General features: G+C 45.1%; 1 protein-coding gene across 3 annotated transcripts in view; it reads left to right on the forward strand.

Annotated features, from left to right (window-relative positions):
* Positions 1-26517, forward strand: part of LOC137527130 (vascular endothelial growth factor receptor kdr-like) — a 318768-nt gene that overhangs the window by 120852 nt on the left and 171399 nt on the right. For all 3 annotated transcript variants that reach the window (XM_068247550.1, XM_068247553.1, XM_068247551.1), the window contains 4 exons: positions 4396-4532; positions 5478-5637; positions 15791-15908; positions 18194-18369. In XM_068247550.1, the coding sequence (XP_068103651.1) occupies positions 4396-4532; positions 5478-5637; positions 15791-15908; positions 18194-18369 (591 nt within the window). The remainder of the gene's footprint in view (positions 1-4395; positions 4533-5477; positions 5638-15790; positions 15909-18193; positions 18370-26517) is intronic.

Genomic DNA, 26517 nt, shown 5'->3' on the forward strand with positions numbered 1-26517 from the left:
TCAACTGGTAAAATATTTAAAATACAAAAAAAAATTCAAAATTCATTCACCAAAAAATATTGACACAGTATGCACAGAGGCGTAGCTAGGGCTTTCAGCGCCCGGGGACAAAGACAATTAATGCGCCCTCTAAGGAGGGGCCAAAAATGGGGAGTGGCCATGCAACAGAATGTGGGCGTGGTAATGGGTGGGGCCCAAAATAGACATAATCTGGTAGCAGTGGTTCCCCAACATACATACAGTATAATCTGGCAGCTGTTCCACAAAATACACTTAATCTGGCAGCAGCAGTTCCCAAAATGCAGTTAATCTGGCAGCAGTTGCCCCAAAATAGGTGCCCCCAGTATAGGTAACCAGGTCTATATGTATCCCCAATGGAAGTAACCAGGCCTATAGGTGTCCCCAGAATAGGTAGCCAGGTGTATATGTGTCCTCAGTATATGTAGCCAGGTGTATATGTGTCCCCAGTATATGTAGCCAGGTGTATATGCCCCCAGTATATGTAGCCAGGGGTATAGGTGTCCCCAGAATAGTAGTCTCCAGAATAGGTAACCAGGTGTATAGATGTCCCCAGTATATGTAGCCAGGTCTATTCATGTCCCCAGAATAGGTAGCCAGGCGTATAAATGTCCCCAGTATATGTAGCCAGGTGTATATATGTCCCCAGTATATGTAGCCAGGTCTATAAATGTCCCCCCTTCAGATATCAGCGATGGGCCAGCGGCAGAACACTTACTCTATTCCGGCGCGTAGAGAGATCTGTGCTCCGCTACTCTGGTCTAGTTTAGACCAGAGTAACGGCGCACAAATCAACTGCGCCGGGAATAGAGTAAGTCTTCTGCCGCCGGCCCACTGCTGATATCTGGATTCTGGTGGGGGAAGGGAGGGGGAGCCCTAATGTGAGGGAAGGGGGGAAGAGGTCCCCCTTCCCCACCGCTGTGCTTACTGCTTCTCACCCCTTCCCCTTCTCTGCGCTCCCCGCAGAAAAATAGATAAATATATATTTAAAAAAATCACAGTCACAGCTGGGAGCCCCTAGGGACCCAGCGCCTGGGAGCAAATGTCCTTCCCCGCCCACCCCAAGCTACGCCCCTGAGTATGCACAAAACAGGGATCACCCCCAGTGAGTAAAGAACAGCCACCAAGCGTTAGATGCAAAGTGTGAACAGCGGCAGACATCATTTTAGCAATCAGTAAGAATGTGTAGGTAGGCGGAGAATTACGCATGCCCTAACCTGGCACATTGTACGTAGATGCGGGCCTCTGACACCGGTCCCACCCCTGAGTAACGTCCTCGTCTTGCCGCGGCGGATTCATCCAAAGTCTGTCAGCAACCTGCTGTTGCTAGGATGCAGAGGGGATGGGTTACAACAGCCAGTCTATTGCTAGGAAACACCCGAAGGCTATGTAATCAGACCAGGAGACATGGTATGTGGATGCCACTCGGGTTCCTCTCTTTGGTAGCCACTGATCTGAGGTCTGACGGGAAGGCAGTGGTGGCAGCACACGGGGTGGCAGCAGTGGTGGCACTGTAGCTACCATGGTATGAGCTATGCCTGCACCCCTCCATGTACGCCACTGAGTGATATTTACCTAAATTAGTTGTAAAAGGAGATTAAAAATGCATTTTTTACAACAGAACATGTGAGCAACAAGTCCAGGGTTCTCTCTTAACTTGCTCATAAAAATGAAATAAATAGCAGAATCCCTATGTGGTGGTATAGCATAGCCTTCATACTTTTAATAATGTATGTTAATCAGCCTGCCTTGTACTGTCAGAGATCAGTGATCTAAAGCCGCATCTACACGAGTAGATGCGGCCGCGATGCTCCTTATCAATCGAGCCGCTAATGCGGCTCGATTGATAAGATCCGACAGGACGGATCTCCGCACCGCCGACTCCCTGCTCGATCCCCGCAAGGGGACAATGGCAGGGAATCGTGCGGGAGATAAGCGGCGCCGGCGGGGACGAGCGGGCACGAGCGGGGAATCGATTGCGGCGCACGCGCGGCGAGCGGGAACGCGGCGGGCACGCGGAAGAGGCGATCCGGCGGCTAATCGAGTCGCCGGATCGCTGCAATGTCCCATGGTGTAGATGGGGCTTAAAAGCTGGTGGCCAGGAAACAGCAGTACAAACATGAACATGTAGCAGAAAATACATTCCAGTTTTGATGGGAACAGCATAAGTACAGAAATACAAATCTAGGGTTTCAAAGAAAAAATAATGTTTCTTCAAAGGGCTTTTGAATTTCAGATCTGCCCAGACAGACTGAATTCTTGCTACAAGTTTAGTGCAGTTCCTGTTGAAATGACAGGAAATTCCATCTATTCTTTTATTTGTTAGCAAATATAAAGAATCTGAAACTTTGTAACATTTCATTAAGGAGATAAGCGTCACAGAAAAACTAGTGGCATGCTAAGGAAAATATGCCTGTAATGGCTCTTATTTTTCTTTCAGTGTTTTCTTTTTTTCTCAGTCTCATTTATGTGAAGCAGGAGATAATTGTCCATGATAAAAATATTCAGTGCTCAGTGGGAGCCTTAGAAAATTAATGATGTCAGAAATTGACTTTGCTCTGTTATTTTCTAAGCCTTCATATGGAATGTGATAAATTCTAAGAAATAATAATGAAATCATGTGAGTCAAACACAAAAAGTGAGCATTTTAGGCAAACAAATGTATTTTTTAATTTAACAGCATGACATTGTAGATTTAGAGCCCTTTTACACTATGGCATTGTGGTAAGCTTTTTACTCCAGTGGCCGCTAAGTCATTGAAAGTGAATGGAGACTATAGAGACATACTTAATGCTATCTATGCAACAGTAAAAGTTAAATAGCTAATTACCCGCTGCAAAGTTATGTGTGTTACCGCATGATCCGTGCCTACCGCATGGATTATGCAGTAATGCAAGTCTATGATGAAGTAGTAAGTGTAAACAATGTGGCACCATGAACGGACTGGAATCCCAGTGACTTACTTTCTGTCCAGGAGAGTGTGTGTCTCACTGCGCGAGGGGCAGGCCTATGCATATGACCCTGTCAGCGCACGCTGCCGCAGGAGCGTGTGAAGTACAGATTGGCGCGGTGCAGTGATCCCGTGGCAGGTTCCCGTGCCGTGCGATCATTGCACCACTTAAGTATAAAATCAGCCTTAAAGTGAACAAGCGCCCAAATACTTTGAACTTAAAGTGGACCTGAACTCTTGCACAGCACAGAAGGACAACCCTGCGCAGGACACCCCAAACCAGAGGACTTTCTGGGGCGAATTGCAGACAATCCAGGTGGCAGAGGATTGGTGAGGGAGCAATCAGCCTGGAGGGGGCTGGAGGAAGCCCCAGGTATGTATATTTAAAAAAAAAAAAAAAAAACACTCCCAACTTTAAGCAAACCTGTGAAAAACATTGTTGCCATCTTATTTTCCAAGTCTGACTACAATGAAATCTTTCTTTGTTCTAAAAATGCCCTTTTTATATGTGTACAAAATGTACTGATCCTATTGGCCAGATGTAACCATTTCTAGCTATGTAATACTGGTGAAAGGCTTAGAGAGAAGCAGTCTTCAAATAACCTCTTCTTGAGAGAGAAAAAATTGTAACTCAAGGCCTTACTTGTGGAAAGTGTTTTTGCTTTGTGCTCGCAGCAGCCAGTCATATTTCTTGTTTGTAAATAAGAAAGGTAGAGCTGGCAGCTAGAAGCAAATAAATCAGGGCAACCATAGCTAAGGAGCTATGAGCCCCAGTGCAAGTTTTACATTGCACTCTACACAGAACTATTGATGTGGTGTACCAAAACCTGGCAAGGACAACCACAGTGTCAGAGGTGCAAGAAAGGGATGGGGAACAGTTTGTTAATGATTACTACTATTGAAAGCATCTATAGAAGTGATCATTGCCAGCACAGGATCAATAGAGAGCTATTACTGCGGTTGCGGGTTGGACTCTCGGGGCCCCTGTGGCCCAAAGGCCCCAGTGTGGTCACAACCTCTGCATCCCCTATTGCTACGCCTCTGAGGGGAACCAACAGTTAGTGTCGCATTAAATGAGGAACACAAATGCAAGGGGCGCACTTTTGCCATGCCCATGTATACCAATCAGAGATTTTATACATGAATTTATACATGAATAAGTAAACCTTCAGACCAAAAAATATTAGTAGAGTCTTTATAATCTGTTTGTACATTCCGTGTATTAGGCACATCTCTAAAACAGATTTACTTTTTAAGAAATAATGTGCCTTTCATTACTTGTGTTGACCTGGAATACCTAGCACCACCAGAAAATGTATGAAAATGGATGCTTTTCTACATTCTTGGTAACATAGTTATCTGTCTGTGTATCAGAAATGGAAAAAAAGTATTTCTTATGGAATTAACTATATTTTATTCTATTGCAGAATTTCAGGCAACGCGAATACTTAATGTGACAGCAAAAAGCTCTACCTTGTTGGCGGGAGAAACCTTGAAACTACTTTGCGAAGGGGAGGCCCCGTTTAATTCCAGGGTACTTTTGGAATGGGTGCATAATGGAAAGGTAACATAAAAGCAAAAAAAATAACCCCATTGACCGAGATGCTTGCATTGTGACATACATTAGTCTTTATTCTCTTACAAAGGGCATTGCTGTGCTGTTTGTTATGTAGAACTTAATTTCAAATTCAGAAGTTTAAAGTGAACCTAAACCGTACTAAATAAAAAGAATTTCACTTACCTGGGGCTTCTACCAGCCCCCTGCAGCCGTCCATTGCCCAAGCCGGTACCCAACGATCCTCCGTTCACCCGCCGCCGCCTAGTTTTGATTCTGCCAACTGGTCACTCTGCGGTCCTCGTTCACGTCAGCAAGAGCGTCCTGCGCAGGCGCAGTAAGAGAAAACCTCGTACTGGGCCTGTGCAGGATGCCCTCACCGGCGTGAACGAGGATGCGCGCAGCCCGGGCCACGCAGGCGCAGTGGATCACTGACTGATCAGTCGGCAGAATGGAAACTAAGCAGCAGCGGGGGAATGGAGGAACGTTGAGGACTGGCGGGGGCAATGGATGGCTGCAGGGGGCTGGTAGAAGCCCCAGGTAAGTGAAACTCTTTTTATTCACTACGGTTTAGGTTCACTTTAAGGGAATCATTTCAATGATTTTAGGAGAGATAAACAGTAATTGGATAAGTTTGATAAGATACAGTTCTTCTTGTTTCAGCTAGGACATTAACGCTGTACATTATGGAATGATAATTTTGCCATAGAGACACATGGCTTATCCAAGTGTCCTAGGTGTGGGTAATTACCCCTTCATGTATGGGTGCCATTAGTCTGTAGCAGACCTTCTTGGGAAACTAGTTTTGCATCATTGAACTGAACACATTTTTTTATGCCTGGAATATGTATTTGCTATTTACATTGCAATAGCATGTGTGTCTGTAAAATACAATGCAATAGCATGTGTGTCTGTAAAATACCTTGTAAAACAAGTCTCATTATTTTCCATCAGGTCTTAAAGTCCAAAAAAACAATATATGAAACTGATTCGGGCTATTTTGGAGAAAGACATCTTGTAATAGAGAATGTAACAAGGGCACATGCTGGATTATATACATGCAGGGATACCTACTATTCTGAGGTGTCTAGAAACATTTCAGTAACTATACATGGTAAGTACGGTTTCAAGGTGCGTAAATATCACAGATCCTAAAAGGACAATATTCAAACTTTCACTCAGGAGTGGCAACTGTCACCAGTTTAATTCAAAGATCCCTAAAGTCTTTGTGGAAAACCATTTTTATGAGTAATTGAATTCATCATAAGAAGATATCATTTTTCCATTCAGTGTAAAGATACTGCTCTTACATTGTTATATACTACTACTTTTGTTCTCTTACAGACTAGTCATTTTCTTCATTTCAGGGACCAACAAGAGAGCAGTCATTAAAGAGACACTGAAGCGAATTTTTTTTTTATGATATAATGATTTGTATGTGTAGTACAGCTAAGAAATAAAACATTAGCAGCAGAGACACAAGTCTAATATTGTTTCCAGTACAGGGAGAGTTAAGAAACTCTAGTTGTTATCTATGCAAAAGAGTCATTGAGCTCCACAACTTTCAAAGTCGCAGAGAGCTCTGTCTTCTGAAGCTGGTTATCTCAAGTGACTGTATTGTTTTTTATTCTACAGAGAACAGTTAAAAAATTCACCAACCTGCTCTGTAAAATCATTTAGAATGCTGAGTAGTGTGTAAACTGCAAATATTAGAGAATGATGCAATGTTACAAAAAAATTAGAATATTTGTTTTGCTACTAATGTTCTAGTAATTATCTGCACTACACAACCAATTCATTATATCATCATTTTTTTTCACTTCAATGTCACTTTAAGTGAGATCAAATTCAGATTATCTCTCTCTTTTACATTGTTTGCCACCAGTGACAGGGATATGGAGACTGCCATGTATTTCCTTTTTAATAACTCTGCGCATCATCTTCTTCTAGAAACTATTAGCCATAGACCCTGACCAAGCATGCAGCCCAGTGGTTTCTGACGGAAGTCTCACTGGATTAGCCTCATGCTTGTTTCAGGTGTGTGATTCAGACACTACTGATCCATAAAAAGAAATAAATATGGCAGCCGCTGTATCCCTCTTCAGATGTCCTTTAATGCAAATATATTAGAAGAGATTGAAAAAAAACAAACAAACATTTTTTCAAGTTCATAGACAGGGGTACAAATAAAATAGAGATTAGATATTGATCAACAAATACTTATGATTTTTACAACAGTTAACAACAATTAGGATTATTCCAGTGGTGGTGTAAGGGGCTGGAACCAGGGGCACCACGTCTCCAGCCAATTGCCCTGAGTCTCTGTTGCATGTTAAACACTGTTGGGTAGTAAAGTAATGTCTTTTTACTGTTGGTTTGTATTCTGCATTTCCCATTACAGACCTCAAAATCGAGCTGGGCCAACCACACACTGTGATGCACTGATTGTCTTCTCTGCTCGGGATGGGCAAGAGTTCCCTGGATCGTCTAAGATTGTAGCAATGCAATGCCTCTGGCTTCTGTATTGTATTGCAGCTCTTAGCAGACACTGTGACATCATTTCTATTTTTCCCCTTTTTGTTCGAGCCCTACTATGTCCTTTTGGTGAATGGGAGGAGGCACAAGTATATCCTATGTGTGTACTTGGCATACATACATTATATGGTACATATGCTTATTTTTAGGGCAGAAATAAGGATGTCCTAATATGAGCAGCATAAAGTATATGTTGTATGCCATGGATACAGTCTTTTTCCCCAGTGCCTTAACAACATGAAATCACCATCTTTTATCTCTGAACTTATGTATCTATGTATACAGGAGCTTCTATATATCATAACAGTAAGAATATACTGTCATTACTGCATGAGATCACAGTCATTGCTGCTTCATGAGCAGACTGTGCTACAGGTCATCATCAAAGGCACTGTAAGAAGACAGACTGCAAAAAGATAAAATAAAAATAGCTGAAAAGAACAATAAAACACTTTCAGGCTCTTGGTTTTGGACCAGTTTTATCATTTCTAGCAAAAACATACAAAGCAACTTGTAGGGTCTTTCTGAGTGAAGCATTGAATTCTCCCCAGCACTGCTGATAGAAAAGACCTGGGTGGAACAATGGTCAATATTCAAGTAGCAGCAGCTGAATCCACTTAGTAATACGTGTGATAATGTGGATCTGAATTCATGTAAGATCTTTCACACGTTCTCAAGCTAAATAATCAAACTAGCAACATTCCTTTGACTAATATTAGAAGAAATGGTGTCACCATTTTATACCGTCTCAATAATAAACACATGTGGAATTCCAAATACAAAGATAAAAATCACTTTAAAAACATAAGAATGGCCTTTTAGCTCTGTACTTTTACTGTACGTTTATTTTTTAAGGATTACAGGGCAACTGGTACTTATAACATCCATGCAGCGCTTTCTCTGTAAACACTCCTGTTTTGTGGTTTTAAGAAGCCGAGATGTTCTTTCTCACCTAACTACAGTACTCCCATACATTCAAATTCTTGCACTGCAAATTATAGTTTGTGCACTGCACTCACCTGGTTCCTAAATAAGTGGCATGTTTACAGGAAGTCAGGCTATAGGATAAGCACATACCTAAAGCACACAGGAATGCTATGTTATGCAGTACTTATTTTTATAGGACCAACCAAACAACCCTGTTGTGACAGAATGCAGGGGTGTGGCCTGTACAAGGTAGATGTAGTTCTGCCATTTATAGTATGTCCCCCAATCAAAGCTTTTCACATTTTCATGAGCACAGTAATCTGTTGTCTCTTGTATCTTGTTTTTTTTCAACCTTTGACTTTAGATATAGATCTATTTTATAGTTTGTGTTTAGATATCTCTCTAATGTGCTAATTAAAGGACAACAGAAGTGAGAGGAATATAAAGGCTGCCATACAGTATTTATTTCCTTTTAAACAATGCAAATTGCCTAGATGCCAAGCTGATCCTCTGCCTCTATTGCTGGGAATACACAGCTCGGTTCTGAGCAATTAAGATGGCTCAATAGATCATTTCCAACATGTCCCATCACCGTTCGATCGTTTTGCCGCTCGATTCATCATTGAAGTGAATTGAAAAAAGATACGAAAAATGAGCGGAAGATAAGAGAATCGAGCGGGCAAAACAATCGGGTGTAGAATCGAGCGTCAGAATCTACCCGTGTATTCCCAGCATAATACTTTTAGCCATAGACCCTGAACAAGCATGCAGATCAGATTTGTGACTGAAGTTTGACTGGATTTGCCATATGCTTGTTTCAGGTGGGTGATCCAGACTCTGACAATTACTGATGCATGACAGATCAGAAGGATGACAGGCATCTGGTGTTGTTTAAACGGAAATAAATATGGCAGCCTGCATATCCCTCTCACTTCAGGTAACCTCTAGAAATGATTACCACTTAGCTGGCGTACGTCTTGCAGGAAGCAGGCCACCACTAGTAGTGATGCGAGTACGCTTAGCCATACAATGCATGGCTATAGGGATTAGGGTGCATGCTGCTGGAAACTGCCGCTTGCCATCCAGAATCGCGAGGGCATGCGATATGGAAGCCAAGCCATTGCTGAATAGGCAGAGTTTCCCTGTGCAACTCGCCAGCGGAGAAATGCTGCAGATTTGGCCCTAGTGGAAACAGGCGCATAAACATACACATAGTTCAGGTTCATCACTTAGGAGAACTATACATAGTGGTTGCACAGTACTATAGATGGCATTGTAAGTGGCTGAGGCTTCTTGCTCACTACATTAAATTCCTATTTGGGATTTTGAATCGGTCCAGCATGCTGTTTTTTTTCTACATTTTCTTCTTGTGTTGATAGCATCCAGGGAAAATCGTAATCGGAAATCAGATTTGCAATTTGCAGTGTATAAGAAGCCTGAGATGTAGTTTTTCACTGATAAATTAAACGCCTGCATGCAGCTTGCCAAAGTCTGTTACAAAAATATTGTGAGTGCTTGCCACTTACATTGAGAGTGCACAGCAGGAAACAGCACTGTAAGGTGCCTAGGCTCTTGAAGGAGAACTTCCTGCAGGAAGGGACATCACAGTATTGTGAAGAGAGTTTATCAGAGCTTGATTTAAATTTGAGCGTAACCTGTGGAACCACTGCTTTCTGCCCTGCGTTGAATTATTGCTGCGACTACTCTTCATTCCCCATTTCACAATCCCTTGTTTCAGACTATTAGGGCTGATGCCCACCGGAGCAGTTGTGGAGCGTTTTTTAAAACGCTTGCAGGGGGGAAACCGCTTGGCTAATGAAAGTGAATGGGATGGTGCACACCAGAGTGGTTCATTTTTCCCCCAAACGCAAACTCCTGTCCTACATCATTTTTTAGATTTCTGAGGCGTTTCTGCCTCAATGTTAAGTATAGGAAAGTGGAAAACTGATCTGAAAAAACGCTATATCAGAGCGGTTTTCCAGGCGTTTGTTACAGAAGCTGTTCAGTAACACCTTTACTGTAACAAAATAAGTCTTTCCTCCTCATCTGCTGCTATGAGCTCTGCACTGTCGCTGTCTGGCAGGATTAACACTCTGCTATCCATGGCTGGCACTGTTACTTCTTGACTTTCTGTGGCTGGTACTATGAATCCTCCACTATCCGTGGCTGATATTACTAACCATTCACTATCTGTAAATTATAGTATTGATCCTCCATTATCAATATCTAACACTATTCCTCCACTGTGTGCGACTGGCACTATTAATCTTCTATTACAGATGGCAAGTTGTGTTAGCCCTGTACTAGCAAAGCTGGCACTTTTAACCTTCATCTGTCTGTGGCTGGCAGTATACCTCTTCCATTATCCATGGCTGGCACTAATACCCATCCACTATCTGTATCTGGCACTATTAATCATCTACTATGTGTGCTAGCTCTATGAACCCTTCACTATCTGTGATTACCAATATGAGCCATAACTTCTCTGTACCCACCAATTATCAATAACTGGCAGTATCAATCCTCTGTTGTCTATAGTTAGCATTCTTAAACCTCCACCGCCCATGGCTGGCATCATTGACCATCCACTATATGTGGCTTGCCTTTACTGTTCAAAACCATCCCCACCTCTACCTAGAGAAAAGCCCAGCATAGGCTATTCTTTCTCCGACAACTGAAAAAGTTCGGTAAGACCCATAAACTCGTGACAAGTTTATACTCTGCCACAACTGAATCTGTTCTCTGTTCTTCCATCCTGGTCTGGTACGCTGGCATCTCTGCCAGTGACAGACGTAAACTGCAGAGGGTCATCAGATCAGCAAAGAGGATCATTGGGAGACCCCTCCACCCTCTGGACCTCCTCTACAACTCTAGACTGCACTCCAGAGCACTGAGGATCGCCAATGATCCCTCACACCCAGGATTCCACTTCTTCAGTCGGCTCCCTTCAGGACAGAGATTTCAGTCCCTTGCCACCAGAACCACAAGGCACAGGAACAGCTTCTAACCTTAGCTGTCAACTCTTTGAACATTATGAACTCACCCTCCCCCGTTGATCATTCATTCTCCCTTTACAAGCTGGACTTGTTAGAACTTGATGCACTGATGCCCTTTGTACAATGAATGCAATCCTTTTCTGTTTAAGTTGTCTGTTGAAATTGCTGTTTTTCGTTTTCTGTTTTCTTTTTTGTATTGCTGTACTTAGCCCTTGTGCTTGCCAAGCCCAATTCCAGGCACCACCCAGTCATGCTTGGTGAAATAAATGATTCTGATTTTCTGATCTGTGGTTTCCATTATAAACCCACTATCTATGACTTGCATTAACCTTCCACTATGTATGGCCAACACTATAACCCCTCTACTATCCATGGCTAGCCCTATTAATTATCCATAGCCGTCACTATTCATTTTCTCTGTCTATGTCCTACACTATCAACACTCTCCACTATTTCTTACAGACACTAGTAACCCTCCCATTATTGGTACATGACTGCCACAATTTACCATCCACTATTGCTTCCTGACGGCACTATTAAAATGCAACTCAAGAACCCTCTCACCCTTTCCATACTTTTAATACAAGTAAGAGGAGGGGCAGATGGCCCTGAAGATGAAGCAATATCTACATATGAATTTATCTTTTTAGTATTCTTCCACAATATGTAATAGCTATGTTGTCAGTAGCTTCAGTCTAAGATAAATATTACTGTAACATTTACAATAAGCATTAATATTTTCATAAAATTACTGCTTTCAGGGGCAAATCCAGGATTTCCAAGGGGGGGGGGGGGGGTTCCGGAAAGTGGCGTGTGGGCGTGGCCAAAATATGGTGTGGGTGGAGCCAAATACTAGCAGTTTCTAGGCTAAATTGCACCCAGGGTGAGGGCGTAAAATGCGCTCCCAATGTGGAGACAGGTATAGGTGCCCGCAGTATAGGTAGCAGTATAGGTAGCCAGCTATAGGTCCCCCCCCCAGTATAGGTAGCCCATATAGTTGCCCCCAGTATAGGTTAGATAGGTATATGCCCCCCAGTATAGATTAGATAGGTATATGTCCCCCAGTATAGGTTAGATAGGTATATGCCCCCCAGTATAGGTTAGATAGGTATATGCCCCCCAGTATAGGTTAGATAGGTATATGCCCCCCAGTATAGGTTAGATAGGTATATGCCCCCAGGATAGATTAGATAGGTATATGCCCCCCAGTATAGGTTAGATAGGTATATGCCCCCCAGTATAGGTTAGATAGGTATATGCCCCCAGTATAGGTTAGATAGGTATATGCCCCCCAGTATAGGTTAGATAGGTATATGCCCCCCAGGATAGATTAGATAGGTATATGCCCCCCAGTATAGGTTAGATAGGTATATGCCCCCCAGTATAGGTTAGATAGGTATATGCCCCCCAGGATAGATTAGATAGGTATATGTCCCCCAGTATAAGTTAGATAGGTGAAGGAAGGTGCCCCTGTGTGGGGAGAAGATTGCCCGGGGGAGAAAAGACAGAATAAAATGATGGAGGCGCCAGCCGCGCCAATAAGGGATGCGGGAGCCGGCTTTATTCCTCGCTCCCTCCCTCCCTCTGAATGCCCCCACCTGCGGCGAATGTGTGCCCGGCTCCCCCATGAGACTCCTGTTTACCATGACGTCACAGGAAGCAGAGAGACTTGCTGGTGCGCCTGATCTGCGGTAAGAGGACCTACCGCTCCGCTGCGCACACACTCATGGGGGAGCCGGGCACACATTCACCGCAGGTGGGGGCATTCTGAGGGAGGGAGGGAGCGAGGAATAAAGCCGGCTCCCGCATCCCTTATTGGCGCGGCTGGCGCCTCCATCATTTTATTCTGTCTTCTCTCCCCAGCTGGCCGGGCCATGCGGCAGCCCCACTTCTGGTCTCGGTGCAGGGGGGTGTTCTAGACACCCAGAACAACCCCTTCCGAGCTCCACTGGCTTTGAATGTTGTAAGTTATGTATAGATATCACTGCCATCTCCCTAACAAATTTGGGCTAACATACACTCACTTAAAGGATTATTAGGAACACCATACTGATACGGTGTTTGACCCCCTTTCACCTTCAGAACTGCCTTAATTCTACGTGGCATTGATTCAACAAGGTGCTGAAAGCATTCTTTAGAAATGTTGGCCCATATTGATAAGATAGCATCTTGCAGTTGAAGGAGATTTGTGGGATGCACATCCAGGGCACGAAGCTCCCGTTCCATCACATGCTCTATTGGATTGAGATCTGGTGACTGTGGGGGCCATTTTAGTACAGTGAACTCATTATCATGTTCAAGAAACCAATTTGACATGATTCGAGCTTTGTGACATGGTGCATTATCCTGCTGGAAGTAGCGATCAGAGGATGGGCACATGGTGGTCATGAAGGGGTGGACATGGCCAGAAACAATGCTCAGGTAGCCCATGGCATTTAAACAGTGCCCAGTTGGCACTAGGGAGCCTAAAGTGTGCCAAGAAAACATCCCACACACCATTACACCACCACCACCATTACACCACCAACAACAACAAGGCATGATGGATCCATGTTTTCATTCTGTTTACACCAAATTCTGACTCTATTGAGACTCATCAGACCAAGCAAAATTTTTTCAGTCTTCAACTGTCCAATTTTGTTGATCTCGTGCAAATTGTAGCCTCTTTTTCCTATTTGCAGTGGAGATGAGTGGTACCCAGTGGGGTCTTCTGCTGTTGTAGCCCATCCGCCTCAAGGTTTTGCGTGCTGTGACTTCACAAATGCTTTGCTGCATACTTAGGTTGTAACGAGTGGTTATTTCATATTCAAAGAAAAAACAGGGCGAGCATATTTATGGAACCCCCTATATTAGGCTTTCTCAACCAGGGTTCCTTGAGTACTCTGTAGGGGTTCCTTGGTGTTTTTTCTCACCGTGAGGGAAGTATAATAGAGCACAAAATAATGGGGGGGGGGGGGTGGTATTGTAAAAAGAAGAACTAAATTGGGGGTCAGAATAATAATAAGCACATTAATAAAAATCACTAGAATAAGGAGACAGTATAATGAGGGACAGTGTAGTAGGGGTAGTGAAATAAACAGCAACACCTTTGATTAAAGACCACACCTCCTAAATGCAGGGGTTCCTCGCATAAATGCAGGGCTTCCTCAAAAATTATTTGAAGGGGTTCCTTGGGATCCCAAAAATATTTGCAGGGTTCCTCCAGGGTAAAAGGGTAGAGAAAGGTTGCCCTACACAGAAGGCTCCTGATGGGAAAAGTGAGTCTTTGGACCCTAGGTTATCAAGTGTTAAGAAAAAAAGAAAAGAGCTTCCCACCATCACTTATATTAAAGTATAATCATCAAGATAAATTCCCTGAACCCACTAACGGTCAAATACAATCTTTACTGAGGGAACAAAAAGAGTAAAAACAATTAAAAACGAAACATGGCCAACAAGGCCTCCCATTCAACAGCATACATAATAATGTAGTTGCAGGTCTAAGCTGATTGTATCTAGGGAAAAAAGTATATCCATAAATGTATAGAATGTTATTGTCTCTCAGATATAGCCTGGTACATTGTCCAAGTAAACTATTGCCGCAGTATATGTATATATCTAAAACCGGCACTGTATGGTTATGTAAGTCAACGTTGCTCTTCTATCAGCTTGAATCAGTCGGCCCATTCTCCTCTGACCTCTAGCATGAACAAGGCATTTTCGCCCACAGGACTGCCACATACTGGATGTTTTTCCCTTTTCACACCATTCTTTGTAAACCCTAGAAATTGTTGTGCATGAAATTTCCAGTAACTGATCAGATTGTGAAATGCTCAGACTGGCCCGTGTGGCACCAACAACCATACCACGCTCAAAATTGCTTAAATCACCTTTTTTCCCATTCTGACATTCAGTTTGGAGTTCAGGAGATTGTCTTGACCAGGACCACACCCCTAAATGCATTTAAGCTTCTGCCATGTGATTGGTTGATTAGATAATTGCATTAATGAGAAATTGAACAGGTATTCCTAATAATCCTTTAGGTGAGTGTATATCTTTAGGGAGTCAGTATAAATAGTGACAAGTATTTATTATTTTATTTGATGAGACATGGAAACTAAAGACTCCCCTCCCCACATGTCTAGTGCTGCTGGGTCATTACCACCTCAGTGTGGCTTTATGTATGGTAAATACATTGGGAGGGCTTTCCCGAAAGATGTGAAAGTTGAGTTCCTGGCATTTGTTCGCATGTGATGAATTCCAGTTAGCCAGATGGATGGTAGATGACCTTTGATAGCAATGTGGCTGAGGTGTGGGAGGGAATTGCAGCACTCTGAAGGAGCCCACGTACATAACATGCTTGTTGTGTCCTTATTGACATGAAGCTGAGCCAAGCATTCCAGCACTGCAAAGGAAATCTGTTCACCATGTAGCTCACATATTTCATGCGCTCCTCTTCATTCTCACCCTCACATTAGCCTTCCAGAGCATATCACTGGCCCTTACATTACATGTAGACATTTGCTCATTCATAGTTATTTTGGCCGACAACCTGCCCAGCAGCTCGTGATGGTCTTACACTCTTGGTTGGGCCGGGCTGCATGCAGTCTCCTACACGGGGGGGGGGGGGGGGGGGGGGGGCTTCCTGTGGCAGGTGGAAACAAATCAGCTGAGAAACCTCAAAGTCTCCAATAGTTACTCACCCAATGCATAACCAGAAAGGCCAGTAAAGACATCAGACTCCCAGCCAGACATATATGTCTGTTTTGCCCATGTACATTCTACAGAAATGTGGTGTCTTTTATTCATATATGTCTGTTTTTTCTTTAGACAAGGCTTATCTGAAAATAAAACACACAAAGAAGCAATTTATCGAAGTAAAAGAAGGCCATAAAGACGTAATGTTGAATGTTAAAGTCAGAGCTTTTCCAATGCCTGAAATCATCTGGTAAGTGACCTCCTGAAGGACAGTCCAATCCAATCGAAATACATTTAGTGTTGTCAAAGCAAAACATTAGCATTAACATTGGAGGGGGGTGGTGAAATCTGGTATATGGGGAGAGAGTGTCGCTGGGAGTGGACAGTCCTCACAGGTGCATATTTGCTGCAGTGTAGCAGGAAGTGGGCCTCATCCTCCAGGGCTCCCTGGTCACACTGCCTGCACAATATCTCCACCAGGGGCTGTCTCTATCTCCAGGTTTTGGGCGCTTAGACGGTACAGGCTGAGGGTCTGTCTGTTTTTGGGGTGGTGTAGCCTGCTAGTACTCTCCAGGTACGAGGCCATTGTGGACTCCCTCTGCAGTGATTGTTTCTGGGAACAATACCTATCCTGGGTCAGGTGTATGTACACCATTTTTGAGTGTGAGCATGATATGGCGACAGCTCCCCTCTATTGTATATGGATGTGACCTTGGGGTAGGAAATCAGGATAGTGTGAGGCAAGGATATTGTTTGACAACTTGGCCCACTGCTACATACTCCTCTCTGTCTATATATGGGACACAGGAATGTACAGCACTGTATCTACTTTATATGTGTGCAATGCTGCCCTTATTTTTAATTGAATCTAATAAAAGTTATATTTTAAGTGCGTTTTAGGGAGCCCTCCCAAATTTGGGACACGTAATTGATGTATCGAGTCCCCCGAGTACTCATTTTCCTAATAGCTAGGCCTGTAAAGACATCAGACTATCAGCCAGCAGGGACACAGTTGTCTGTTTTGCCTGTTTAAATTGTAATATTTAAACAGCTCTTAAGGTGGCTGCTAATGATACAGTTTGCTGAACCATCATTTAAAAATGATTATTCATATGAACAATCGGAAATGATAGTTTGCGACCACTTACAGACAAAAATCTCCCAACCAATCCAATCAGATTAATGAAATCAATCCAATATTTGGATCTATCTCATCAATCTGATTGGATTGATTAGGAGATTTTTGTCCATTAGTGGTCCCAAATGATCATTTCCGTTTGTTTATACGAATAATTGTTCAGAAACGTTCGTTCGGCAAATTGTATCATCTGACAGAAGCAGATTACCAGATCTTGTTTAAGAAGGTTGCATTAAAATGTAGCCATGTGTTGCAGCCCAGTACTTCGAAAATGAGTGGGCAGCCTGGAGATTACAATTACATGATTGCAATTAGACCTAAAATATTAATGGCTGCAGTAATTGAAATATACATGTACACAGCTAACTAGCCCATACGCCAAAGTTGAATGACATCGATAGTCCTCAACCCTTGAAGAGGAAATTTAGTTCACCTAGAAATCTAGTAACTGGGCTGAGCCTAGTAACAAAGGGGGCAGCAAGGCAAAATTAGCCCGGGGGCCCCCACACAGACACCTCCTGACCAAAAAGTGACATTTGGGGCTCTTTGTTGCAGCCAAATTTCCTTCCTGGGCCCGCCAGCATAGGTGATGCGCTACCCTGTCAAAGACTCTGCGGAGGCCCTGGGGTGCAACAGTTTAGATGTGAAGGAGACACCTTGGGGGCCCCTACAGGCTGTGGGTCAAACCTAGAAACCATGGGGCCCTATAGCAACATTTTGATGGAACCTAGGTACCCTTGAGCAATGACAGCTTCCCCTCCCCCATGGATTTCAATGAGCATGGTGACATACATTCACGTGTATTATAAAGAGCATACAGCACAGGAACACAGAAATGTAAAAGCACAGGATAAAGGATAGTGAAAGTATAAAGGACCACCTGGGTCCCCTTGCTTCAGAGCCCTATAATCCTCTCTATATGTGGAGTTCAGTACGCATGGCACTTATGCTGCTGGAAATACCTGCACCCGAGGGAACAAATATATTCAGATTTGGCCTGTGAACAATCTATGGTATTTCCTGGGTAAATGCCAGCACTATTAGCACAACCAACTCGGCGTTAAGAGAATCATTCTAGACTCTTTGTGTAAATGCTGCTCTGAGAACTGGCCAGCCATGGGCAGGAGTATGAAGACAAGAGGTTGCAGGAGACTTGCACACAGCACCAAATTATGTTAAGTGGAAGGATTTAATATTGTAAACTGTGGTCTGAAAAGCAAACAAAAAGAAAGGCATCTGAGAGATGAAACAGCATGCTCTATAAATTAGTGACAGCTGGTTAGAGCTGTTTGTTTTAGTATTTTCCTTCCATCAGCTAAAGTAAATAGCTTATGAAATAAGTACTGCTTCCAAAAATTAGCCCTTATTACGTTTAAAGCAACTCTTTTTGTATACAGGTTCAAGGATGGAAAACCAATTGAAAAGAACAATACCTGTTACAAGTATGACTCCATAACATACAGCTTGTTGATAATGAAGCCGAAGGAGAGTGATTCTGGGAATTACACTATTTGGCTCTTTAATGCTAAACACGGCCTGGAACAGAATTTCACCTTCGTAGTTGATGTTCTTGGTAAGTGTGCCCTAATATTCTCCATTCATGTCTGATTCTCAGCATTTGGTTGTTGGATGGCTGCCAGTCCACATTCCGGCTGTAGCCTTATCACAGTCCAATAGCTGAGGAAATGTCTTAATGACATTCGAATATTTCTTTTTGCAGGCTATTTTTAATGTGTCTAGCACAGCTTTTAGTTTTATCTGGCATAAAGCAGACATTTTAAAGCTTAGAAAAAAATATTTATAATGAAGGGCATCTTTTATGTTTTAAAAAGTAGTCAGAATGTACAGTTTATGGCCACCTTGAAAAAGTCAAGTCAGTCTCTCCCATAACTTCCCTGCTTATACTTATTCTCTGCTTCTCTCCCAGACCTACTTAATAGTCCTAATGACTTCCATTGCTTGCTCTGCTTTCTGCCAGACCTAGTTAATAGTCCCACTGACTTCCATAGCTTGCTCTGCTTCTCTCCTAGACCTATTCCATAGCACCAGGGACTTCCATTGCTTGCTTTGCTTCTCTCCTAGACCTACTTTATAGCACCAGTGACTTCCATAGCTTGCACTTCTTCTCTCCTAGACCTACTCCATAGCACCAGTGACTTCCATTGCTTGCTTTGCTTCTCTCCTAGACCTACTTCATAGCACCAGTGACTTCAATAGCTTGCACTTCTTCTCTCCCAGACCTACCGGTACTCCATAGCACCAGTGACTTCCATTGCTTGCTCTGCTTCTCTCCCAGACCTACTCCATAGCACCAGTGACTTCCATTGCTTGCTCTGCTTCTCTCCCAGACCTACTCCATAGCACCAGTGACTTCAATAGTGTGCACTGGTTCACTCCCAGACCTACAACATAGTCCCAGTGACTTTCATATCTTGCACTGCTTCTCTCCCAGACCAACTTCATAGAGCCATTGACTTTCATAGCTTGCTCTGCATCTCTCCCAGACTTACAACATAGCACCAGTGACTTCCATAGCTCGCACTGCTTCTCGCACGCACCTACTCCATAGTCCCAGTGACTTCCATAGTAGAGATTGGAAGTTCGGATCTTTTCAATGATCCGGATGATTCGAATCGGATCATTGAAGAGATCCGGATCTTTGATCCGAATCTCGGATCATTTGTGAAATGAATAGCAGGACAGGTCTTTCCCTGCTGTGGACAGGAGAAGGGGAGGGAGGTGGACACACAGAGAAGGGGAGAAGATGGACAGAGGGCAGGGAGTGGACAGAGAAGGGAGGAGGACGAGCAGAGAGCAGAAATGTTTGCACACAATACCCACATGCTGCAATCATATGCTTTACATGTATTTCACCTATATGCTCATCTGTGTACTTTGAAAGCAAACGTCGCAGTGAAAGAAAGCATTCCCCAAAGTGAAGTGCAGCTGTATAGAGCCGAGTGCAGGAGGATCATATTGCCTTTCAATCAATTCACAGTGCCTGCAAAGTTACTGAGCTGTGCTGAGCTGAGCCAAAAGTTTCCAATGTGTTCACTGTGCACAACTACGGAACGGACAGCCTGTAATGAGCAGCACATTGCAGCCAGTATGTGTGCTCTACACATATCTGGCAGTGGCACCCATGTCCCCTCTGTCTCATCTACCTGTGGCTGCAAGGCTGCCTCCCCTCCAACTCAGCGATCCATCCCTGCTCTGTTTCCAGGACCCCGCTGCCCGCTGAGAGGGGGCGTGTCGCTCCTTGCCCCGCCCCTTTTTCGATCCAAATCACTCATTTTGATGATTCGGATGATTCGACTCACAAAATAGATTCGGATCAAAGATCCGAATCGTTCATGATCCGGACAACACTATTCCATAGCTTGCACTGCTTTTCTCCCAGACCTACCCTATAGCGCCACTGACTTCCATAGCTTGTGCTGCTCCTCTCACAGACCTACCCTATAGAGCCACTATCTTCCATAGCTTGCTCTGCGTCTCTCCCAGACCTACTGCATAGAGACATTGACTTCCATAGCTTCCTCTGCTTCTCTTACAGACCTACTCCATAGAGCCACTGACTTCCAGCTTCCTCTGCTCCTCTCACAGACCTACCCTATAGAGCCACTATCTTCCATAGCTTGCTCTGCGTCTCTCCCAGACCTACTGCATAGAGACATTGACTTCCATAGCTTCCTCTGCTTCTCTTACAGACCTACTCCATAGAGCCACCGACTTCCAGCTTCCTCTGCTTCTCTCCCAGACCTACTCCATAGAGCCACTGACTGCCATAGCTTCCTCTGCTTCTCTTCCAGACCTAATCCATAGCGCCACTGACTTCCATAGCTTGCTCTGCTTCTCTCCCAGACCTAATCCATAGAGCCACCGACTTCCAGCTTCCTCTGCTTCTCTCCCAGACCTACTCCATAGCGCCACTGACTTCCATAGCTTCCTCTGCTTCTCTTCCAGACCTACTCCATAGCGCCACTGACTTCCATAGCTTGCCCTGCTTCTCTCCCAGACCTACTCCATAGAGCCACTGTCTTCCATAGCTTCCACTGCTTCTCTTCCAGACCTACTCCATAGAGCCGCTGACGTCTATAGCTTACTCTGCTTCTCTCCCAGACCTACTCCATAGCGCCACTGACTTCCATAGCTTGCCCTGCTTCTCTCCCAGACCTACTCCATAGAGCCACTGTCTTCCATAGCTTCCACTGCTTCTCTTCCAGACCTACTCCATAGAGCCGCTGACGTCCATAGCTTACTCTGCTTCTCTCCCAGACCTACTCCATAGAGCCACTGACCTCAATAGTTTGCACTGATTATGGCCCAATAGCCTTGAAATGCTATATGCATGGTCCATGGCTTTGTGAGTGGGAGACTCTACCCCAGTGGTTCAGAGTGCATGGCCTATATGTAAATAACAAGTGTTCGTTGATGAGGATTGATTTGTTCTTTGAGTTTGTGATGGAAATAATGTGTACTTTACAGTAACTTTAGAATTGCCAAGCAGTATAGGATTACTGAGTGTCAGCCATGGAGTGTGAAACCAAAGATGACAAGATTCATTTTTATTTCTGTGCTGAATAGAGATGACCCGAACGGTTTGCCGGCGAACGGAAACCAGCGAACTTCCATGGTCCGTGATCGCGGAGAACCGCAAACTTTTTCGGAAGTTCGGTTCACCCCTATACTACATCATTAGGCTCAACTTTGACCCTCTACATCAAGGCTTTTCAACCTGTGGATTGCGTACCACCGGTGGTACTTTGCTGTTGGCCAGGTGGTACATACCAGGTTTGCCTGCCACTTTATTGCCCGCATGCCACTTGTCCTGGTTCTGTCCTGCCTCCACAAAGTTTGGCTCCTCCTCCCTCGCTCCTTGCTGTGCTGCTCTGCAGCATACTTCGGACCTCAGATCAGTGGGGAAGAGACAGCCAGGCAAATAGTGCACAGTAATGGCGTGGATACAGAAAGGGACATCACTGCTCACTTCCTGTATTTGAAGTATACGCGCCGTCACTGTGCACCGCTTGCCTGGCTGTCTCTGCACTGCGGCTGGCTTAGCAATGATCTGAGGTGTGAACTATTCCACATGCAGCACAGCAAGGAGTGAGCAAGGGGAGAGCTGAACTTTGTGGTGAGTCACTGCCTAGCTCTCAGCTCTCTGATGGTGGGACTAGGCTACCTATAATTATGCAGGGGGGGGGGGGGGGTGGTGAGCACTGTAATAACAGTGCAGGAGATTTGGGCGCAGCCAGCGCCATCATAGGCCAAAATAGGAATTACGGCTATAGCGGCGCACAGTCAGTAACTTCGGCGCCACCAGAAAACAGTGCTGAAGTTGCTTTTAAAACACTGCAATTCTGCTTCCAGCAATAGCCGTATACCAGCTGTATCCCGCGCCCAAGTCTCCCGGCGGGCAGTTCATATGTATGCGGGGGAGGGAAAGAGAGGAACTTGCAAGGCTACCTATATTGGCAATCTACCTACAGATTGCAATACTGACAATATGTAGGCTTGCAATCTAATTGTAGTCGGTTTCCCCACCAATGCCTCCTACTTTTCCTCTCCCATATGCCCGCTTCTTTTCTTAAAGTGTACCTGTAAGAAAAAAGTGCCCCGGGGGGTATTTACCTCAGGGAAGGGGAGGCCTTTGTATCCAGGGTCGGACTGGGACACTGGGGGCCCACCGAAGAAATTTCAACCTGGGGCCCACACATCCCATGATTGCGGTGAAAAAAGGGTGTGGTCATGATGTATTATGGACAGGGCCAAATGTACATGATCTTAGCAGCATTGTAATTCAGAGACACTGCTGCCCAGCAAAACTTTGCATAGAGTGAAAATATAAACTTTATACTTCAATATAAAGTAATGTCCTACTTTGCAGAGGTTGTGACCGCAGAGGTTGCAGAGGTTGCGACCGCATCGGGGCCCTTGGACCAGAGGTTCCCAGAAGGGCCCTCCCTCAGTGCTTGGGGGACCCCATTGTAAAATTTGCATCGAGGCCTACAGCTCCTTAGCTATGCCACTGCTCTCAGCATGAGGGATTACAGCACTGAGAAGAGAATTTTTGTGCTGCAGGCAGCAATTGGAGCTCTGTCAGACAAGGAGGGGGGCCCACCAGAGACCTGGAGGCGGGGCCCACCGAGGGAAAAAACTGTACTACTGTGGCCCAGTCCAACCCTGTTTGTATCCTAAAAAGGTTTCCCCCTTCCTCCCCAGTAGAAGGGATCCAGCTCTGGGAGCCCCAAAGTTCTCCTTGTCGGTGTGCGCGCATGCACAGTAGTATTTGTTCTCCTTGACTGCAGTGCTTGAGTTTAGGTCTTCTTTAAAGAGGTTCTGTGGGATTCTATCAATCAAAGAAGCTGACACTTATCTGGGGCTTCTATCGGCCCCCTGCAGCTGTAATGTCCCGTGCCGTCCTCCTACGATGCTCTGTTTTCCTCAGGGCCGTGCAGAGGGTCCTTAAGTGGGGGGTGCTCAAATTTAAAAAAGGGGCCTGGCAATGCCTTCCCCTGCATGCCCCCCCCCCCCGCCTCGTTTCTGGCTAGGGGGGTATTGATTGTCATGCTGCTGAATGCAGATGATGGGTGCCATGTGGCTTATGGGTGTAAGTACTGAGTGTCATGTGGGTTCTGGCTATGTTTGGGTATCGAGTGTCATGCGGGTGTTGATTGCAAGAACTTAGTGCCATGTAAGATCTGGGTGCATGTACTGAATGTCATGTGGGTGCTGGGTGCAGGTACCGGGTGTGACATGGGTGCGAATACTTGGCGCCATGCCTGTACTGGGTGCTGGCTATGGGTGGGCTTTGGGCATCACATGGGTTCTGAATGCAGGTACTTTGGGTGCGGGTACAGGTTAAGTGGATACTTGGTGCAGATAGTGGGTGCCATGTGGAAGCTGTGTGCAGGTGTGAGTACTGGGTGCAATTTTAGGCCTGGGTGCAGATACTTGGTGTCATGTGAGTGTGAGATCTGGGTGCCAACTATGAGGGGAAGGGGTGGCTGATGGGAAAAGTAGAGGTTAGTGTGGGTGCTGCAGGAAGGGGCAGGGCCATGCAGAGGATCCTCAAGGGTGTGGTGCTCAAATTTGAAATCGTAAATCGTGCTAAATTGTGTATGTTATACCCCCTCTCCAGAAAGCATAAGGCAGTCTTAACCCCCCCCCCCCCCAAACACACACACACACACACACACACACACACACACACACACACACACACACACACCTTTATAGCAGTATCAGGCAGACTTTGTGTCTCCTTCCAACTCTTTTGGTGCTACCACCCTCAAATCAGCAGTGATAGGTGCCCACTGTTAGTGGGTTAGAGTGGGCACAGTGGAGCCCACTGTGGAGGCACAGACTCACCTTTCATTACTGGGACCTCTGTCCCTCTTGATCAGCACCCAAACCTCTTTTCAAGCAAAGAAGTGGTTACCAATATGCAGTGATTGCTAAGCATTAGTAGATGCAAAACTGCAGTAAGTGCCAAGGTGCAGTGGGTGCCCAGATGCAGTAATGGTAAGATGCAAAGGTTCACTTTGTGGTAAGTTGCAGTGGGTGCCGAGATGCCAAAGTAAAGTCTGTGTCAAGCTGCTTTGGGTACCAAGGTCCAGTTTGTATTGGGTGTTTATTTGCAATGGGTGCTATGCAGTATTGGGTGCTGAATGAGTAGCAGATCGTAACAATAGTGGGTGCCATGTGAGTGCTAATTGGTACAGGGTATCAAACGCAGATAGAACAGAGGCACCAAAAAGAGTAAAAACACTATTACTTAAAAACAGTAAAAAGAGGGAAGGTAAGGTGGACTTACCTCCCTCTAGCAGTAGACAACAAGACTCTGAGGTAGAGTAGAATGCATTTATTAAACAGTGTAACTCCTAAAGATGCAACGCGTTTCGCGGGCCACAGCACCGCTTCCTCAGGCTATACCTGGCCCGCGAAACGCGTTGCATCTTTAGGAGTTACACTGTTTAATAAATCCACCTTACCTTCCCTCTTTTTACTGTTTTTAAGTAATAGTGTTTTTACTCTTTTTGGCGCCTCTGTTCTATCTGCGTTTGATACATATTACTTATCCACCCTTGGTGGAGGGGTACGCCCCCTTTTTTTCCTATCTACAGAGAGCGACTTTTATACCCGAGTGGGGTCGGGTACCAATTCTCCCCTCCTGCCTTTCAAGTGGTTGCCTGCTGGTGACCCTTTTTTGTGAGTATAATTCTGCATGAACTATCTAGACAGATTTTCTCTGTTAAAACTATATTGCACTATTAGGCTCTCGGTGCCCTGTTTTTTCTTTTGTTTTAATTGGTACAGGGAGCCATGTGAGTGTTGGACATGAGTAGAGTGACCAGATTTTGTGGATCCAACCTGGGACGGGGGGGGGGGGGGGGGGGGGCGCCGCGGCGAAAAGTGGGGAGGACTGTGGAGCGCGCAGCGGCGAAGACTGGGGGAGGCGCCGCGCCGAAAAAATGGGCGTGGCCATGACATTGTATGGGCGGAGCTAACGTAATGATGTAACAGCGAGGCATAAGAAAGCAGTGTTTACGCCATGATGTGGACAAACGAGACTTTGCATCATGGGTGTGCAGAAACTGTGTGATGCTAATAGTATACCGTAACCACAAAGCAGCAAACATAGCCATCTATGACCATTAAATAATAAATGCAGTAACAGTTACCCCGGACACCAGAAAATAAACGCAATAGGCAACATGTCAGCCCAAAATAACCGCAATGCGGGCAACATGTCAGTATAAAATAAATGCAATGCGGGCAAACATGTCAGTACAAAATAAACGCAATGCGGGCAACATGTCGGTACAAAATAAATGCAATGCGGGCAAACATTTCACCAGAAAAGATACGCACTGCGGGCAAACATTTCACCAGAAAAGAAACGCACTGCGGGCAAACATTTCGCTAGAAAAGAAACAATGCGGGCAAACATTTCACCAGAAAAGAAACACACTGCGGGCAAACATTTCGCTAGAAAAGAAACAATGCGGGCAAACATTTCCCCAGAAAAGAAACAATGCGGGCACACATTTCACCAGAAAAGAAACAATGCAGGCAAACATTTCACCAGAAAAGAAACCTAATGCGGGCAAACATTTCACCTGGAAAAGAAAGCATTTTCTCACCTGGCAGAAGTCTCCGGCCTCTGGCGCGCTGCTCCTGGGACCGTCTTACTTCTCCTGCAGTCTCCCGCGCTGACAGCCTGGCAGAGCAGGGCTACGGCAAGATGGCGCCCGAAGCCCTGTACTAGAGACACAAATAGGTCTCCAGTACAGGGCTTCGGCAGCCATCTTGCCGTACCCCTGCTCGCCTGCCGGTGTTGGAAACAGACACCGGAAGAGAAGGCTGGAGCGGGGCTGCAGGCAATCAACTGGCACGGCATCTATAGACGCCGCTGCCAGTTCATTGAGGAGAGAGTGGCCAGAGTCCCGAGGCCGGGACGTCCTGCTGCTGAAAGCGGGACGTTTCCCGGGACCTCATTAAGCCTGGGACAGCGGACCCCGAATCCGGGACGCGTCCCGGGCAATCCGGGACGTCTGGTCACTCTAGACATGAGTGAGTAGGGAGTGCCATGTGTGGTCTGGATGTGTGCCATGGGAGAGTACTGTGTCTCATATGGGTTCGGACCAAGGATGGGTACTGGGTGCTATTTGGGTGCTGGCCATGGACAGGTACTAGGTGCGTATAATGGCTTTGG

This window comes from Hyperolius riggenbachi, chromosome 8 (genome assembly GCF_040937935.1).
Source record: "Hyperolius riggenbachi isolate aHypRig1 chromosome 8, aHypRig1.pri, whole genome shotgun sequence".
In the NCBI taxonomy this organism is placed as follows: Eukaryota; Metazoa; Chordata; class Amphibia; order Anura; family Hyperoliidae; genus Hyperolius; species Hyperolius riggenbachi.